This window comes from Littorina saxatilis, linkage group LG4, assembly GCF_037325665.1.
Source record: "Littorina saxatilis isolate snail1 linkage group LG4, US_GU_Lsax_2.0, whole genome shotgun sequence".
NCBI lineage: Eukaryota > Metazoa > Mollusca > Gastropoda > Littorinimorpha > Littorinidae > Littorina > Littorina saxatilis.
Window position 1 is genome coordinate 31567753 of NC_090248.1, and position 19069 is coordinate 31586821.

Sequence of the window (19069 nt, forward strand, 5' to 3'; positions counted from 1 at the left end):
ACAGGACAATTATGTAGTTGAATAAGCTTGAAAGTATTTTTTCATGCAACTGCTCTGGCAACAATGTTTAGCACAGCACACCAAATTGTTAGACAGAAATCTTTATTCAGGGGAAATAACCACGATCTTCTTAAAATTAATAAGCTCCATTGCTTCACTTATCTCTTCGGAAGACTCTCGTAACAGAGACTGGCTTTTTCAATTTCATTTCTTTATCAAGTTGCCTCCTAATAAATTTTACTCATTTTTTTTTCTTTTTCTCTCTCTCTTTTCTCTTACTTTGTTCTTTTTGCTTTCTTCTTCTCTAGGTTCAGCGAATGTTAAACCGTGCCTTGTTCGGGGTACTAACTAGCGGCGAATGTTTCGGTGACACCGGTTATAGCCGTCATTATTGTCACTCTTCAAGGATGAAGATACACAAATATTCAACCAATGAAAAGTCAGTCCGCCTAAGGTTACAGATAACACGCTGCAAGGTTTGCAAGAGTGAATCGACGAACCTCGACCGTTGCAGTTGCAACCCAAAAATAGAGGAATCCCCTGATTTGATGACGTAGTGCAACGTTCGCCGAACCTAGTTCAGCTTGGTTCGGCTGTAGTTAGTAGCGGGCTTTAGATGATCTAGAAGTGAGAATGTTCAATCAAACAGACTGTTTGTACTGATTGTATGATTTTGTAAAGAGTTTTGCGCCTTGAAATGACTGAACGGTTTACTAAGTATTAAATGTGGACTGGGTGGTCGAGTGGTAACGCACTTGCGCTTGGAATCGAGAGGTTGCGTGTTCGACCCTGGGTCGGGCCGCTATTTTCTCCCCCCTTTCCTAACCTAGATGGTGGGTTCAAGTGCTAGTCTTTCGGATGAGACGAAAAACCGAGGTCCCTTCGTGTACACTATATTGGGGTGTGCACGTTAAAGATCCCACGATTGACAAAAGGGTCTTTCCTGGCAAAATTGTATAGGCATAGATAAAAATTAATGTCCATCAAATACCCGTGTGACTTGGAATAAAGGCCGCGAAAGGTGAACATTCGCCTAACAGACTTGAGGTTTGCTGGTCGATGTGAATGCGTGATATATTGTGTAAAAAATTCCATCTCACACGGCATAAAGCGCTTTGAACTTCGGATAAGGCGCTATATAAATAAAGAGAATTATTATTATTATTATTTTTTCTCCTCTTTCTACTTCTTTTTTTATTTTCTTCTCATTTTTTCTCTGTCTCTTTCTCTCTTTCTTTGTTCTCCGCATTGTTCTTCTTTTTTTACTCATAAAATATATTTTCCTGAAGACAGATAATAACGTAAAGTAATACCTAGAGAAGCTTGAAAATGTACAGAGCAGCATAAACAGTCAACAGGTCTAGCACCATGAGGAGGAATGAGAATCAGGCATTCTTCATGCAAAGCAAACTAGAACAGCCAGTTTACAAACTTACCCGTTTGCCCGGGTCAGTTTCCACAGACTTGGCGCGAGGTCGCACGTTTTTGGATCCAGACGTCGGGGAGGAGTGCTTCGTGGGGGAGCCACTGGGACTGGGGGCTGGAGGCGTTAGCATATGACCTCTTGGACCTGCACAATTGGAAAACACTCATGTGACCCATATGAAGAGCAGTATTATACACACACATATATATATTATTAGTTATCGTTAGATTTGACTGCGATATCCAGATTTATCAGTGCCAATGTCGAGAAAGCTGAAATCAAGTTGCCTCCTAATAAGCTTTTCAGCTTTTCGAGACATTGGCACTGATAAATTTGGATATCACAGTCAAATCTAACGATAACGATTTTATCGTATTCCATTTCGGAAGAAGAACCCATTAACCCCAGTCTAAGAAATCGGTCAAGAGCAAGGGAGGCTACTGTCATGTTGGAAATGTTGGATTGTCTTTTCCTACTTTCGCAACTTTGCGGCTATAACTTTTATTTTTCAAATACTCTTTCGTTTTCTAAGACGTAAATAAGGCATCTAAAAACAACAAAGAAAAGAAAAATATTGTGTAAACACATCACACAAAAAAGGTTCAGTGGAGGAACACGGAACAGCCTTCGCGGTTACTTGCAGACTTTTAGACTTCAAAGGCTTTGATTTGGCAATTCTAAACGATGGCAGGAACTGAAGTGCCCCGGACTGTATCAGTGAAGTCCTCTGGCTCATGTTCTGTGTAGAAGACAGCTTTCAGTTCTTCGTCGTTATCGACGGACTGCAGTGTTGATAATTTTGTCGAATCGCTAACTGCAGACGACACAACATTCCAAAACAACTTTCAAAGATGGCGTCTTCCGATAGCCTTCGTGACTGTTTTGAAGCTGTTAAGGTTTTTGTGTGGATTTTGCATGGCTACGACAAAGAGGGATGGGACAGTGATTCATGCTGGAGCAAAACGTTTAAATCGGCTGCTCATTTCCAGCCTTTAAGTGAGTGATGAGCGCTAATAACCTCCAAAGTTCAGTTTGTTTACGGCTGTTCCAGTCGCCTCCTTCGGTAAGATTAAAACATACCATTCTACTACTTCTCTGTTAGAGATGGATGGAAAAAGTGTGTATTTATTCATTACACAGCTTAATCTTTCTGATGCAATTACTTTCCTTTTATAAATTTGCGCTTTAAAATATTGGGAGACTTATGTTTCCTTCGGGTGAGATTTTTTTGTTCAAAATTACAATTGGAAAACTACTTCCTGCACGATATCAAATTCACTAGGAACTTCCTGCGCGATATCAATTGATATACAGTTCCTAGTTGACCAATGACTACAGCTGTTTTTTGTCATGTGATCAGTAAAAATGCGATAAATATATAAAACATCAGAAATTGTGAAAGAAACAATTGAAAGTCAGCAGAGACTTTCTTCCGAGATTTGTATATATATATATGCAAGATAATTTCTTAATGAATGACAAACTGCACAATTAGTTTGGCTTCCCATCTACCACCACACCCCCCATTAAAAAAAAAACCCAGTGCGTATGACCAGTGACAAGTAGGCAGCTAAAGCTCAGGCTTTTGCATTTGAAATCATTAAAAAAAGAAAAGAAAAAAAGGCATAGCAAACAAAAACAAAAAAGCAAACTGTCACCTCAAATGACTGGCGGTGCAGTCTACCATGAGAGCTGCCTGCAACTTATTCAACTAAAGTAACACAACATGCCTCTGAAATCAAACTCTCGTAAACTGACCCTACAAAAAGCATTCCTCTGTTGGGCATGAACACACCAACCATTGTCATCTTGCAGCTGTGTCATGATAACACAAGACACAGAGAGTAGAGTAGAGTTCAACAAATGACGTCACACAACTGGGACCAAAACGAAAAACAACACGTGATAAAAAGTCCAGCAGTCACACTAGCTGAAAATCACCGGAGAGGCCAGCCTGTATTCAGTGAACAGTAAATTGAGAACTAACTCCTCTCATACATTCCTCATTCCCGGTGGTCAGACACTCACATAGCAGAGTATTAACAAAACAAAAAATGTCACTCAATGACCACTGCTGCCACTGACGATGTTTCATCTCAACTTCATGAACAGAAACACACACCAGCAAACTTGAATGAGTAGGAAGTCAGCTCACACTTGACTATGATTAGTAACAGTCCAGCAAACTGCAATCCATAGGTTGGGAACATGCCAGGAGATTGGTACAGGTATTGGTTGGTACTCAACAAAGTTTTGTTAATACAATACCAGAACACTCGTGCTGGTAGCCGATCGGCAATTTTCTTGCTAATACAAATACACACTGAAGTGCGGTTTACAGGTTCATGCCTCCTTTTCTAGTCAGTCATTAACCACACAGAACAACTGACTTCAAACTGGGGAAAGTAGATAGTTGACATGCTGCTACACTTTCAAACACACCTCTGCATTGTGCTAGCAAACTTCTTTATCACCTGACCAAAAATCAGAACTGCATGGCTCAAACCAAGTACAACCACTCCTTTTCTGAGCAACACCAATCTTCTTCTTCTTCTTCAGCGTTCCAGAAATTCTGGTGACGTGTGAGCTCGTTTGCCCATTTGGGTTCCCCACACTATACTCTGAGAGCATAGTCAGCTTCACTCCGCTTTCGTTGGGTAGGCATGCTGGGTATTTTCGTGTTTCCATAACCCACCGAACTCTGACATGGATTACAGGATCTTTTCCGTGCGCACTTGGTCTTGTGCTTGCGTGTACACACGAAGGGGGTTAAGTCACTAAGCAGGTCTGCACATAAGTTGACCTGGGAGATCGGAAAAATCTCCACTCTTAACCCACCAGGCGGCAGCGACCGGGATTCGAACTCACGACCTCCCGATTAGGAGGCCGACGTCTTACCACCACGCCACTGCGCCCGTCATCAACACCAATCAAACAAGGTAGCAAACTGCAGAGGGTGAAGTAGGAAAAACAGCATTCCAGCAATCCTTTATTAGCTGGCTGCAACCATGGCACCAAAGACTGGTTATGACTCAATCAAGTCACACTCACAGGCATGCCGTGCATGCTAGTACCTTTCTGTCCCAGCGGCCCCTTGGCCAATGAAGCATGACTGTCACTTGCATGGCGCTTATCTTTGTAATAGCTATTGCGGTAAGTAAGCGGATCTGAAACCAGTAACCCATCACAAAATGAACAAAATCAGAGTTGCTTAGAAATCCAAAATCTGCAACACCATATGGAAAAATAAATATAGTAAATAAGACCTCAAACAAATTCATGGATGGAAACTGTAGTAGAGAAACAAAATCTCCAACATCAGAAAAAGCTGGAGATAAAAAAACAAAAAAACAGTTACTTATACTAAACAGTTCACAAACACTTCAGTGATATTATGAGAAGAAAAAAAATAGTTTAATGAATCAATCCTTAGATCAATTTGAAAATACAAGGAAGGCGAGACGTTCCCTTCGAGTCCTACTAACACAAGGCAAACTGGCTGAAAATGGTGACTCAAACTTCAAGTTTTCAGTAAAATCTGAAAAACTCTACCGTACAAGAAGGCTGACAAATGTGACCGGAACATGAAAGTACTAACACAATCCCCAGAATTTCCTACCAGCTTCCAAACAGTAACAGTAAGACTCTCAACAGCGGGAGTAGGAATGACGACTTTACCTGCATGCTGTCTTGTCTGCAGTGGATCTCTGTAACGCCTGCCTTCCTGCAACACAAAAATGATACAAAATTAAAACAATGCTGTATGTAAAACGAACACACAAATCTTCCAACAACTTCCATCATACTAAAAAAGATTATTTATTTTGGACAATAACTCTGCAAATAACGTCCTACACTGAGCTACAGAAACAGGTGAAAACTAAAACTCAAACTGACTGAAAACCAATACTTTTACAGGAAGGATTTATTTTGTTCAGCAAATTTGCCATAATGGACATGAACGTTTGGCAATTATCTTGGCGTCTCCTTTCTTCATCCATGTAAAAAGTTCAGCAGATCTACCCCAATACTGATAGGTTTTTCATGTTTGAAATACATGGAACTTCTTAAATTCAGTCAAGTATTGACTTAAAGTTTTAACGAGGGCAGAGAGCAAAGTTTGTCTCCCTAGGTATGTGTGTCTGTCTATGTATGTGTCTGTGCAAAGCATATCTCAAAAACTAGGGAACGGATTTTTATGAAAATTGATGAATGCATTTTTGAGGGTATTTGCTTTTGTCACTTTTCTTCGATTTTTAATCCAGCCATTTGAGACACGGGCAGTCAAAAGACTTGGCATCATGAGAAAACTGTGAGGAACAACTTGACTGTGCCGAGGATGAACAAACAAATGACGTCATATCAAAAGGCAGGAGATAATAGTGTCGCCTTGCAATGTTTTTTAACCTCCAAGGGCTTTTTTCTTTTCAAATTACCTTAGGGTCTCTCTCTTTTTATCTCTCCATCTGTCTCTCTCTATCTCTCTCCCTGTTTAATAAGGAAAGTAAGAGAGAACCGGACTATTTTAGTGCATTCGATTTGACCAATTGGATAACCACGTCTGAGCGTTCTTGTTGCATTTAGCATTAACACACACACACACATCCCTGGCTCTACCCATCCCTGGCTCTACCACAACAGTTGTTGTGCTGCATCATCTCTACCTGGTGTGTGTAGTCGGTGTTTTCCACCAAGTTGACACAGACATTGGGCGCTGATGTCGACCTTTCCCTCTGACCTAACTGCGGTGCTGGGGGCCGCGAGTGGTGGGTGGAGCGCGGGGACTGCAAGCCCGGTGACCTTGAACCGGAATTGTCGGACAGGATTCTGAAAGCAGGCATGAATGACAGAGGTAGTCACTGATCTATAAGGCAGTTTGGATCATCACACTACACTGGAACCCCTCTTTTGAGACCCCCCCATTTAACACTCTCTCCCTTCAAAGACCCTGTTTTCTCACATTTTCTATACATTATTTGTGTAAATGTACTCCCATTTCAAGACTCCCTCCCTTGTAACTTTAAGACCTATTTTCTTAGATGTTTTGAAGTCTTAAAAGGGGGGTGTCCACTGTACATAGAGAAACAACTGATTCTACTTAACGGATGCTTCTATAACAACCTAAAATATGTTGCTAGGAGTAGGATTTATTCTTTTCGGCAAATTTGCCAGAGTAGTCAAAAAAGTGTTGACAAATTTGGGGAGTTTTAGGCAGTCCTTGGTGTCACCTTTCTCTCCCTTGGAAAAGTTAGGGAGCTCAGTCAAAATGGCAGCACACTTTGTGGTCATTTGAAATAAACTCCAGTGTTTTATTTAAGTACCAAAGCCAAATGAGGAATCGGTAGTGTAGCTTTCCCCTCATAGCCAAGACTCGTTCCTTGTGCTTATCAATAACAACAGTACTTATTTTAAGTATGACTTTTTATTCAGGCAGTGTAAAAGCACATACCTTATAAATCAACCTTATTTTAGTTTTTTTTGTGGTTTTTAGCATGTTCTGCTCCTCACATTACACAAAACATTCCTCTACCTACACACACAGATGGAACACTCACTGTCTGATATGTTCCCTGGAGTTGTCTCGCTGCTGTCGAAAGTAGACCTCCAAGTCGCCCTGGCAAGTCCTTGGAACTTTGTCTTCACAGCGCTGGTGGAACTTAAGGCCGCAAGTCTGGCAGCGAATGCCTTGGAACAGCAGGTTGCGGCACATATCACAGAAAGTCAGCGAGAAGTATGTCTTCCGACCCTGAAACCGCAATGTTTAATGCATCAACACACTTTCCCAGAAAAATAGCACAGAAAGTATGTCAACCGACCCTAAAGCCGTAATGTGTAATGCATCAACACACTTTCCCAGAAAAATAGCACAGAAAGTATGCCTACCAACCCTGAAACCGCAATGTGTAATGCATCAACACACTTTCCCAGAAAAATAGCCCAGAAAGTATGTCTACCAACCCTAAAGCCGTAATGCATCAACAGACAGTCTAAGAATAAGAGACGAAGAAAAAATATATTCTTTCGGTGCAGCAAGGCTCAGAAGGGGATTCCAGCCCTGTCCGCATATATATACTCACACAATTGTGGGAGAGTATGACGGCACGAGGCGCCCTGCTGGAATGACTGTTCTCATCCTCCCCCTCCACCAGCTCCACCGACACCTCCTGGCCAGACAACTCTTGCATGTCTGTGTTCCACGTCAAAGGTATCCTGACAAAACATCACGCAAGTAACTTTAATTTCATCATTACATAATACATGGGTTGGACAGAAAAATGTCATGAATCCTGAAGAATTTTAAGGGGGGGGGGGGGGGGTGGGCCCAGAGACACTGAAGGATTTGTATAATTAACAACCAAAAAAACCTCACCACAGGCATTACGAATCCGGATTTCTGGCATATACCGGAAGAATCCCACCCATGTAATTATTTGTTAATTGCTGGGAAAATTGGGTTTCTTCTTCCCAGTGGAAAGCTGGCGGCAACAAGAGTCGCGCTCCCCTAACCAAGGCGTGTGTCTGTTTAGGTGTAATCAGCCAACTCCACTTCTGGCAGAATTATCACATGAGAGATCTTTTACGTGCCATAGCAGCAACACAGGGGTGGGACATGGATACCATCTCTGGATTCATCACATAAAATGTCTGTCCTGTCCTGGATTCAAATCCATGACCGAAGGATCATCAGTCCAAGCTACAGATTTTGCCTCTTTGTACCACTACCAGACCACCCCCAATCTGTATCACCACAGCCAATGTTGAACTTTAAAACAAATTGTTTGAATTTTGAACATGACATTGGAAAACAATGGTTATAAGTGAGCCGTGGTGGATATAGTACAGAGGCACCTGTTATAGCAGTTCCTTGGGAAAAGATTAGTTAACAAGAAGGGCAAAGCCCATACGACTCACATGCTTTACACATTTTTCCTACCAAAATACATGTGGTCATCCAAGGTCATGCAACACAAAGCTGTTAATTCAAGACATAGGAAGTACAATGGTGCTTATTGGCTCTTTCTACCACGAGATATGGTCACTTTTAGTGGTTCACTACCTTATTTTGGTCACATTTCATAAGGGTCAAAGTGACCTTGACCTTGATCATATGTGACCAAATGTGTCTCATGATGAAAGCATAACATGTGCCCCACATAATTTTTAAGTTTGAAACAGTTATCTTCCATAGTTCAGGGTCAAGGTCACTTCAAAATATGTATACAATCCAACTTTGAAGAGCTCCTGTGACCTTGACCTTGAAGCAAGGTAAACCAAACTGGTATCAAAAGATGGGGCTTACTTTGCCCTATATATCATATATAGGTGAGGTATTCAATCTCAAAAACTTCAGAGAAAATGGGAAAAATGTGAAAAATAGCTGTTTTTTAGACAACATTTATGGCCCCTGTGACCTTGACCTTGAAGCAAGGTCAAGATGCTATGTATGTTTTTTGGGGCCTTGTCATCATACACCATCTTGCCAAATTTGGTACTTATAGACTGAATAGTGTCCAAGAAATATCCAACGTTAAAGTTTTCCGGACGGCCGGCCGTCCGGCCGGCCGGCCGGACGGACGACTCGGGTGAGTACATAGACTCACTTTTGCTTCGCATGTGAGTCAAAAAGGGGACATCTCCAAATAAGGGATAAACATTCACATGTACACACACAGACACAAACTTACTGTACGCAAACAGTACACACACAGACATGTATACACTGTAAAATACTTTGAATTTAATCTACTGCATACCCATCAACTCACCTGGTATTGTGACGAAAGACGTGGCATTTATTTGGATCTAGTTGACGCCTGTTCATGGACTTTTTGAGTCCGTCCCGTAGCGTAACACCTGGTGTTGCCTTGACCTAAAGCACACACAATTTTCACACATTACTAACATTCCGCTTCACACACATCATCATCCTTTTAGCAGAATCACCCACTTTCCCTCAACAGACCAAATCACCCTCGGTGTGTTTGTTTGTTCACTTACTTTTCCATTCTTTCTTTCTTTATTTGGTGTTTAACGTCGTTTTCAACCACGAAGGTTATATCGCGACGGGGAAAGGGGGGAGATGGGATAGAGCCACTTGTCAATTGTTTCTTGTTCACAAAAGCACTAATCAAAAATTTGCTCCAGGGGCTTGCAACGTAGTACAATATATTACCTTACTGGGAGAATGCAAGTTTCCAGTACAAAGGACTTAACATTTTTACTTTTCAATCTTAATTTCTAAAATGTTAAAAAGCACAAACCAGCAAATCCAAGAAATTCTCCTCAACTTGCTTAGACTTCTACTAGTCACTTCACTGATCACAGCACAAGTCTGGTAACTGACATACAGTCGAACTCGCTTAAGACGAATCACTGGGGATCGGAAAAAAAGTTCGTCTTAACCAAAATTCGTATTAAGAAAATTGATTGATTTTTTTTTTACCGTACTTTCCGGGTTACAAGGCGCTACAGCGCATAAGGCGCACCCCCTTCTTTTTAAACAAGAAGAGCAAACGCTCGATCGAGTCACTTTCGCAGTTCTGAATATTATATGAGGCATCAGATGGACAGGAAGAAATTGCTATTCACAACACAATGAGTCACGTTCACATAAAATTTGAGCCCGGTCACTTTTATAGTTTCCGAGAAAAGCCCAACGTTAAGTTGTGTGTTGCCGAACAGAAAAGGCTAGTTATCTCCCTTGTTTTTCTGATAACGTTCGTAAAAGGCTACAGATGTAAATACTTTGATGTAAAGAATAATCCTACAAAGTTTCAATCACATCCGATGAACTTTGTCAAAGATATAAAATGTCTAATTTTTCCTTTGACGCTGACCTGTGACCTTGAAAAAGGTCAAAGGTCAACGAAACCATCGTTAAAGTGTAGAGGTCATTGGAGGTCACGACTAAACAAAATATGAGCCCGATCGCTTTGATAGTTTCCGAGAAAAGTTTGTCAAAGATATAAAATGTCTAATTTTTCCTTTGACGCTGACCTGTGACCTTGAAAAAGGTCAAAGGTCAACGAAACCATCGTTAAAGTGTAGAGGTCATTGGAGGTCACGACTAAACAAAATATGAGCCCGATCGCTTTGATAGTTTCCGAGAAAAGTCCAACGTTAAGGTGGTGTCTACGGACGGCCGGCCGGCCGGCCGGACGGCCGGCCGGACAGACTAACACTGACCGATTACATAGAGTCACTTTTTCTCAAGTGACTCAAAAAAATTGTATTCCAGTCACCCATTGGGCGCAGGGGGTCGATAGGGCGCACCAAAATTAAAAAAGTATACCGGTGCTCTGTGTGTGCGGCGAGATCAAAGGCAGGTCCATTGTGATAGCTGGGTTGCCTTGTTTAGACACTGACCTTCTTCCCAGGGGTCAATGACCCAGTTTTTGCTATGAGAGGTGGTTCCCCTGTCATAGATCTGAGAGAGGAAACACTTCCTGCACCGGGGTCAGTGACCAGTTTAACCTATGGGGCGGTCTCTTTGATGTCTTGAGGAAACTTGGCCAGGGTAGTACCTAGTAGCTGAAACATGCATTATCACAAGTTGTTTGACTGGTACTCAGGCGGTCTCTTTGATTTTTTTCGTATTTCATACACGGATTAGGCGCTTCGTTATACAAGACGCAGGGGTCAAACTCGAGGAAAAAAGTCGCGCCTTGTAACCCGGAAAGTACGGTAATTTTTTTGTTGTTGAAAGTCTTGTACATTTTATGGTGTTTCAATTTGTTTCTTTCGCAACTTTCATGCTGCTTCACGTTTGGACAATAAAGTGACATATTCAGTTACATGTTCATGTGTGTCTCATGTTGAGTGATGATTGTTGAGTTTGAGTGAGAGTGAGCACACAGATGTTTCATCCAGTTGTTACGTTTTTGGTCACACACACACACACTGACACTGTCCACATTCGCGGTGTTCCTATCATTTGTCCGGAATCACTTACCTTGGCGACGGGTAGCAAACCTTGGCCAATTTAGTTTTTTTTGTTGGTTGCAACATGATGTTCAAATCCAAATCGAAAGCACTGACTGACTGATAAACTATCGCGAACCGGCGAACGCAAACGTTGAGAGTGTGGTTTCCCTTGTCCAAGGGAAACCACTCTGGCATCTATATTTTTTGGCAATGGCTTCCGTTCAAAACATTGATGTTTCGTTTTTGGTATTCGCGAAGGAAATAAACGTCAGTCAGTCATTCATGTTCAGTGTCTGAGCTATCAATCACTTTGATTCTAAATTTGAAATTGTTTTGTGAGTACAGTGTAATCAGTTTAACTTTATTCAGTGATCGGTTGAGCAATGGTTCAAGCAGTCGACGCAAGGGAAGACTTTGACACATGTATGTATTCAAACTTCTCAAATTCCCATGATATGTCGATCTCGGGACGAGTTTAAAGATTTCGTCATAAGCGTGAGTAAATTACAGACATTATGCATGCTTGGGAATCCAAAAAGTGCTCGTTATAAGCATAAATTCGTTACAAAGAATTCGTTTCAAGCATTTTTTTTAAGCATGAAGAAAGAGGTATTCAGTTGGGAACTTAAAACTAATACGTTATAAGTCAAAATTCGTAACTAGCGTGTTCGTTTTAAGTGGGTTCGACTGTACAACCTAAATTGATGTCGTCATGGAATTTTGGCGTAACTCGTTTCCGACAGCTTTTCAGGAGAAGGCCAAAACTGATATTTATTTTGAAATAAATTTTATATTTGTACCTGGCTTGGAAAGAAAGATAAAAGAATGTCAAATCATGTAATGTCCATCACTTCTATGAGAATATTTCTTATGAAGAATGACGTACTTGGCCTAAAGCACAAAAATATCAAAATCGCCAAGAATCTTGTTATGCAAAAATTCCACTACGACATCGAAACACTGAAAGTCGAAGAACTTACTGAAGTGACTTGACTATTGGGCAAGTAGGCCTTGACGTGGGCATTGCGAACAGTCTGAGGCGACCTTGGTTGGCTCCTCATGGTTGAAGGACCAGTGCTAGGGGTCAAAGGGGGCCCAGGAGACAGCATCTGCGGTTCTTCAGTAGCTTCCTGATTTGGGGGAGGGGAAGGGGGAGGTGACCCCCGCATGGACATCTGTTCCTGGAGCCGCTGTTCACGCAGCTGATACTCGTGGATTTTGTTGGCAAGTTCCTCATATTCCTACAATGACCAAAATGTACAGCTGACAATTTTAGAAATTCGAAACAGGTAGATGGCTAACATTACAATCCAAAATGAAGAACTGCTTTTAAAAACAAGAAAGGTTAGCTTCTGGAAATATAAGCATTGACAAAAAAACAGAACATTCACTTGTACTTGTAGCAGTGTGGTAACCTCAGTGTCCTCATGGTCTCTATAGTAGACAGACAATTTTACAATGAGACAGTCAAAAGAAAATGAACTTAAAAAGTAAACTTTTCAACTGTATGAGTGTATCAGTTGATGATAAGATTGCTAAACAACAGCCAAGCCCAATGATAAAGTACATGTACCTTTATTTAAGTTCAAATTAATTTCTAAAACCAATCCTCACATTGAAGTAGCAATGACATATAATATATGAAATTTTGAAATTGATGGTTGAATAACAAGAAACACACCATTTTAAAGAGATCAAAATTCTGAGCACATAGCAATTTGTTTTATTTATATCGGTGCAGTAGTTCTCGAGATATGGTCATTTTAGTTGAGAAATTTTGGGCGTCATTTGAGGACAAAGCTAGTAGCTAATTACATGATTGCTGTGGCAATGACATGAAATTTTGAAATGAATGGTTGAATGACAAGAAACACACAATTTTAAAGAGATAAACATTCTGAGCACATAGCAATTTGTTTTATTTATATCGGTGCAGTAGGTCTCGAGATATGGTCATTTTAGTTCGAATCACTTTGCTTTGAGCGAGCCGAGATTGCAACCTCTTCAGGCTTTTGATCGACCGAGTTTTGCATTTTTCGGGTCCAGTTTTGCGCAGCATAATCGTTGGGAATAAGTCATTTCTCGCTAGATTCTTTTGATTTTTGGCTTAAATGAAACAGAAGTTAATGTTTTATAAACTGCATTTTAACCGTGTATGCCGATGGAAGTTTTCAGACCAAATGTTAGTGAAACTCACACGAGTAATATTCACCGACATGCTGACGGAGATGTAGCTTCCGGTGGTTCGCGTTTTTTTGTATGGGAAAGATGTAGGGCTTTCTCCGATTGGTTGCAAAATATCACAGCCCTCCAATGAAAATGACGGTATTCCGAGCAGTTTGAAATGAACTGGTCGTCTGCTAAGAGTGACGCGAAAATGGCCGCGAGAGGCAGTGAAGACGAACACGCACTTTTACACTCAAAATATTCCAAAACACATCTTTTATTAATTTCATACAGTAAACTTTGTTTTTGAATCATTTCTTTATTCATTCCTTTTTTATTTGATACATAATATGTGACTCACAAACATCAATTATGCCAATTATTTTTCACTCAAACTCAAAGTGAAAAAAAAGTGCTTTTTCACTGTGTCCTCAGTTGACGCTGGGCGATGTGGCAATGCTAATTGAAGTTTGAACACCATAAATTGATTTGTAGAAACTTATCACTCGACCATGACATGTTGTAAACCATAAGTTCTACTTACCTGGACGTAGATGGAAGGTGGATGCTGATGCTTCCCAAACTCTTCATTCATTTCCTCCAGCTTCTTCCTGGTTACTTTGATCACCCGTTGGATGTTTTCAATCTGTGAACAACCAAAAGTGTACAGCTTATTTAACGTCAAACCGCACAAACAAAATTATATTGTTATTGCTAAGGGATGTTGCACCGTTCGGATTTATGTTCTTCTGCACATGTGCAGTAATGGCCGTTAAAGTTTTGGCAATTTTAAACAGCTTACCTTTGGCAAGCTTTTGACCATCACAAGCCATTTAGAAGACTATCTTCACCAAAACTAGGGCCCCCAGTTTTGTTTCTGGTAGCCAAGGAACTGAACTCTCAGTTTCAACAGGAGAAATCATTCAAATTTCAATGAATCAGACATTGCAAATCTGCTTTCTTTCATAAAGTAAGTACGGCAGACTATAAAGTTCTCCATTCGAGCACTTTCATTGCATTCAGAATCGGAACAACTATGGCCTCACCCTGGGTGTTTTTTTCTCAAGTCATCTGCGACAGTGATATGCTTAATTTTTAATTTTAGTCTTTAAAAAAAAAAGTTTTTACTCTTTTGAAATGAGCACCCAGCAAATCACACTGTCACAGTCTTGCAATTACACAGCAAGAAAATGACTGATATTGATAAATACTAAAATAGTGTTTACAAATTGCAACAGTGATTCAGTCTACGAGACTCAATCATGTCCTTTCTGTTGGTAGGGTAAGAATTATCCTAAATTTGCAACGGGTAAATAGTGAGTTCAATTTCCATGTAATATGCTGAAAAGGAATGCAATGGAACTTTAGAAGCTGTTTTTTTCTGAACTAGTATTAAAGCATTTGGTAACGAGCAGAAAGTCTAGCTTGCAAGTAAAACTACTAAAGTAAAAGTAAATCACGGCGAGTTAACGTATGTCAAACACAACGCAGATAAGCAATTCCTACAGATCTCGTCGGGAAGTTTACCAACATAAGTGAATGGAAATGTGCCGAAGTGACCGCTATATTTATGAACGGAAAAAATTCAGAGCCAGGAAATTACCGACCAGTTAGTTTAACAATAACAATATGAATAACATGCATTATTTGCAAGTTGATCAAACCCATCATACGTGATGGGATCGTTAATTACTTGACACAATGACAGCATAGGTTAAGAAAACATTGATCATGTATGAGCCTATGACCAAGCTATTAATAGAAGTTATGGATGATTTTACTAAATTAATTGATGCCAAGAAACATGTAATGATGTATAGATGTGATTTACCTTGATTTTAAGAAAGATTTTGTTTTGATTCTGTCCCTCATGAACGTTTATTAATCAAACTAGAGGTCTATGGTACTACAGGTAAAGTCAATGATTTGATATGATTACAAGACTTGTTAAAGCGTAGAGCTCAGATAATAAGAGTGGGAGATAAGCTGTCCCAGACTGCATGTATTAAGTGGTATCCCCCAAGGCAGTATACTCTGAACTGTACTTTGTAAAAGTTTTATAAAAAATGTTTAGAATTTAGATGCAATTTCTAGTTGCTGATAGTGATACAAAAATGTATAATACAACAGAAAACAGTAACATTTTACAAATTACAAGCATGGTCAGACATGTCGAATTTGTATTTTGATGTGTTGAAATGCAAAGTGATGCATACTGGCAAGAAAAACCATGGAAAGAAATTGTTTAATATTAGAAAAGCAGACATTTTAACCCTAGAGGCATCTCCAACAGAAAAAGACCTTGGACTTGAAGTGACATTTGACAATAACTTGAAATTTTATATTCATTTAATATTAGAATGCATAAGGTGGTTAAAATGATTGGTATTATAATTATAAGAAGAAGTTTTGATTATTTGCAATTTTATAAATCCTTAATTAGGCCACAATTAGAATATGGACATTTGATATGGTGTCCGTTTTTGAAATGATTAACAGTTGCCCTGGAGGGGGTACAAAGGAGAGCAACACGCTTATCAAAGGATTTATAAGATTTGACATATGGAGAGACTTGATATTTTGGACTTACTAACTCTGAAATTAAGAAGACTTAGAGAAATAAGAGGTGATTTAATTCAGATGTTTAAGATTGTAAATAAAGTTGACGATTTAAAATGTGAAAGAATGTTCAGATATTTCACTGAATATGACAAAACCAGAAAGAATATAAGAATATTAATAAGATTTTTTATTGAGCATAGTATTAGTAAAACCAATTTGAGAAAAAATGTTTTTTATTAATAGAACTGCACCTCTTTGGAACGCTCTTGCCCATGCACCTCTTTGGAACGCTCTTGCACAATCTGTTAAAAAAGCACAAAACATTAACTCCTTCAAGAATCAGTTTTAAAATGAAGATATCAAAATGTTAAAATTCGATTTTGATGAAGGGATTGAATACAAATATTATATATCCTGAATAAGTTATGCAGAACCAAATAAAACAAAATGATCATAAATATTGATGGGACGTTTTATGGACTTCATGGCCTACTGTATTAGCCCCTACAAATTAAATTAACCTAAATAAATACTGTGGTACAACCTTTGTGGGGTTTCTTGATTACATAAGGACAATCATAGTAACCACAAAAGTGTGTCCTACTCTTTAGTACAGCAGCTGGCCCGGATGGCCAGAAAAAATTCTGGTCAATACTATCGAGTTTCAAAGTCATTCAAACACTTTACAATGCAGTAACTTCTGTTATGTGCAAAAATGACGCCTTGTTGTTCTTGTGGGTAAACGAGTGCGCGAGGCTCCAGTCCTATCTCGAATAATCTTCCGGCATTTTATTCGCATTGCGGCTGGGCTGTTTGTACTTTCGCTACTGATTTCAACGCCACATAATGATGACACATGTCAGTCATCAGGTGAGCCCGCATAAAAAAATAACTTGATAAGTCTGATGCCGAAAGGAAGGAGAAAAACAAACAGTATGAGAAACAGAAAAGATTGACCATTCAAAGGACACTGCCACTGGCAAGTGGTTGGAGTTTGATGGGGAGATGATAGTTAGTTAGTTAGCTGTTGCTTTTCGGATCCAGCGGACCATAATTGGCCAAATCAGGACCTGGGGAGACGATGAAGGGTTCTGTTTTATAAAAAGATTTCCAAGAACACAGAAAAAGACAGAAAGGTCAAAGGACGCCTTTTTGACTGGAAGTGGAACAGTTAAGATCGCTCAAGTTGGAAAATATTAAGTTAAGCGAAACATAGATTGCTCTCGGTTTGAATTTGAGTGCAACTTGCACCAAGAATATAGTACCTACAACAACAACAACAAAAAGCCAGACAAGATGCCAGCTGGGAAAGACTATTAATTGCTGACCGCAGCCCAGTTGTTGATCGCAGCCCAGTTGTTGATCGTATCACTTCTTCTATCGCCGCCATTTTTTCTTGTTATATAAACATGCCAGTCATTCATACTATCACTGTGTCATAATTTCTGTGTATGGTATGTAACACTAACAGGCTATTGAAATGTTTGACGGGCTAGCAACCTTCTTGCAGTTACTCGCCCGGCTGGAGAGTTTAAAATATAATTCTTGAGATTTGGCCCTTCCTGTATAACATCATATTTCTTGATTGGAATGGAGAAGAATGAACCTGCACGAAATGTATGGAGTGAAAGTCACAGTCGGTGACTCAGTGAGCAGTACCAAGATTCAATTTTGATGTTGTCTGCACAGTAACTGTAACTGTGTTATTGTTAGTGAATTCATCTTTAAGATTAAGAAATTGGCCGAAGACAATTCCTGCAGTCCGACCAAGAACGGGCTATGAGACATGCAAATTATGGCCACAAATATACCAAAATCAACCACAAGATAATGTCAGTATTTTTTAAAAGTATACGTATCAACCAAATTCATAAAAATGTCAAAGCTCTGCCAATAAAAACAGACTTTATTTTTAATTTGAGGGCTAAGTCAATGATGACTTTCACTCAATGCAGAAAGTGGTCAATTACCAAATGAGACTGTTGTCCCGAGTTCAGAATATTGGCATGATCAAATGATTCATAATAATCTGCAAGAATAATTCACAAAATCAACAAAATGCAAAAGTTAATGAAATTCTGACATTATTTTGGCTTCTTGCAGACACAAATGATCGTCAACCAAATCGCAGTTGAGTTGTCGCCTTCTGCCTTCGAACATGAAAACGCACATAAACAACAGATACGCTATTGAAAATAACAAGAATACAATACGTACCTCCTCTTGAAGATTACCAGTAACATAGGGTTTTTCTCCTCTAGGCCCCATGGCAAAATTAGGTATGTCTCCGTTCATACTGCTAACCACCGCCATATTACCTACTTTGATGGGTGGTCACGTGACCTCCTAAATTATCCCAAAGTCTCGCGATACTTGGATGGTAGCAGAAGAACTCGAGCTCTGCCAGGAATAGATTCCGATCCAATCGATTGCAGCACTATTTAAAGAATTCCTGATCATGCAGTTGCTATTTAGATGCTGCCTGGAGAAAACGAATCTCTCTAGCTATTGTGTTTTATTTGTCCGCGCGGTGTTTTGTTGCACAGACACATCTGCGAATAAACTATAACGCCAAACCTTGCAGCGATTTTGCCGGTTGATAATGTGCCAAGGCAGGCAGCCAAACGGCTATGTTCGGTTTGAGGCAACGGGAAGATTGCTCAACAGTCATCTTCAAAAGACACCTTGAGTATGAGTCCTCTTTTATTCTGTGCTTTCCTTTGTTTTCTATTTCTTTTTTTTTCCCCACTCTTTGGAATCTGCAACCCTCCACAATGTGACATAATGGTCAGCCTAAATGACCGTGGTCACAATATGGAAGAAGAAGAAGTACACACGCACCTATAAAGCACACACACACACACACACTGCACACTCACACACACACACTCACACACACACATATGCTGCACGTACGTGACACACACACACACACACACACACACACACACATTGACACACACACGTACTGCAACACCACCGAGAACAAAA

General features: G+C 39.9%; 1 protein-coding gene across 3 annotated transcripts in view; it reads right to left on the reverse strand.

Moving 5' to 3' along the window:
- LOC138964492 (serine/threonine-protein kinase A-Raf-like) overlaps positions 1–18400 on the reverse strand; it is a 30122-nt gene extending 11722 nt beyond the window's left edge. The window contains exons 1-11 of one of the 3 annotated variants that reach the window (XM_070336464.1): positions 18296–18400; positions 16330–16380; positions 14061–14162; positions 12331–12591; positions 9193–9296; positions 7504–7636; positions 6982–7172; positions 6091–6253; positions 5105–5150; positions 4501–4593; positions 1437–1570 (exon numbers count right to left, since the gene is read on the reverse strand). In XM_070336464.1, coding sequence (XP_070192565.1) covers positions 1437–1570; positions 4501–4593; positions 5105–5150; positions 6091–6253; positions 6982–7172; positions 7504–7636; positions 9193–9296; positions 12331–12591; positions 14061–14162; positions 16330–16380; positions 18296–18391 — 1374 coding nt within the window. In that variant the 5' untranslated portion in view covers positions 18392–18400. The remainder of the gene's footprint in view (positions 1–1436; positions 1571–4500; positions 4594–5104; positions 5151–6090; positions 6254–6981; positions 7173–7503; positions 7637–9192; positions 9297–12330; positions 12592–14060; positions 14163–16329; positions 16381–18295) is intronic. The other 2 variants (XM_070336465.1, XM_070336466.1) reach the window with 2 other exon arrangements.
- Positions 18401–19069: the final 669 nt, after the last annotated feature.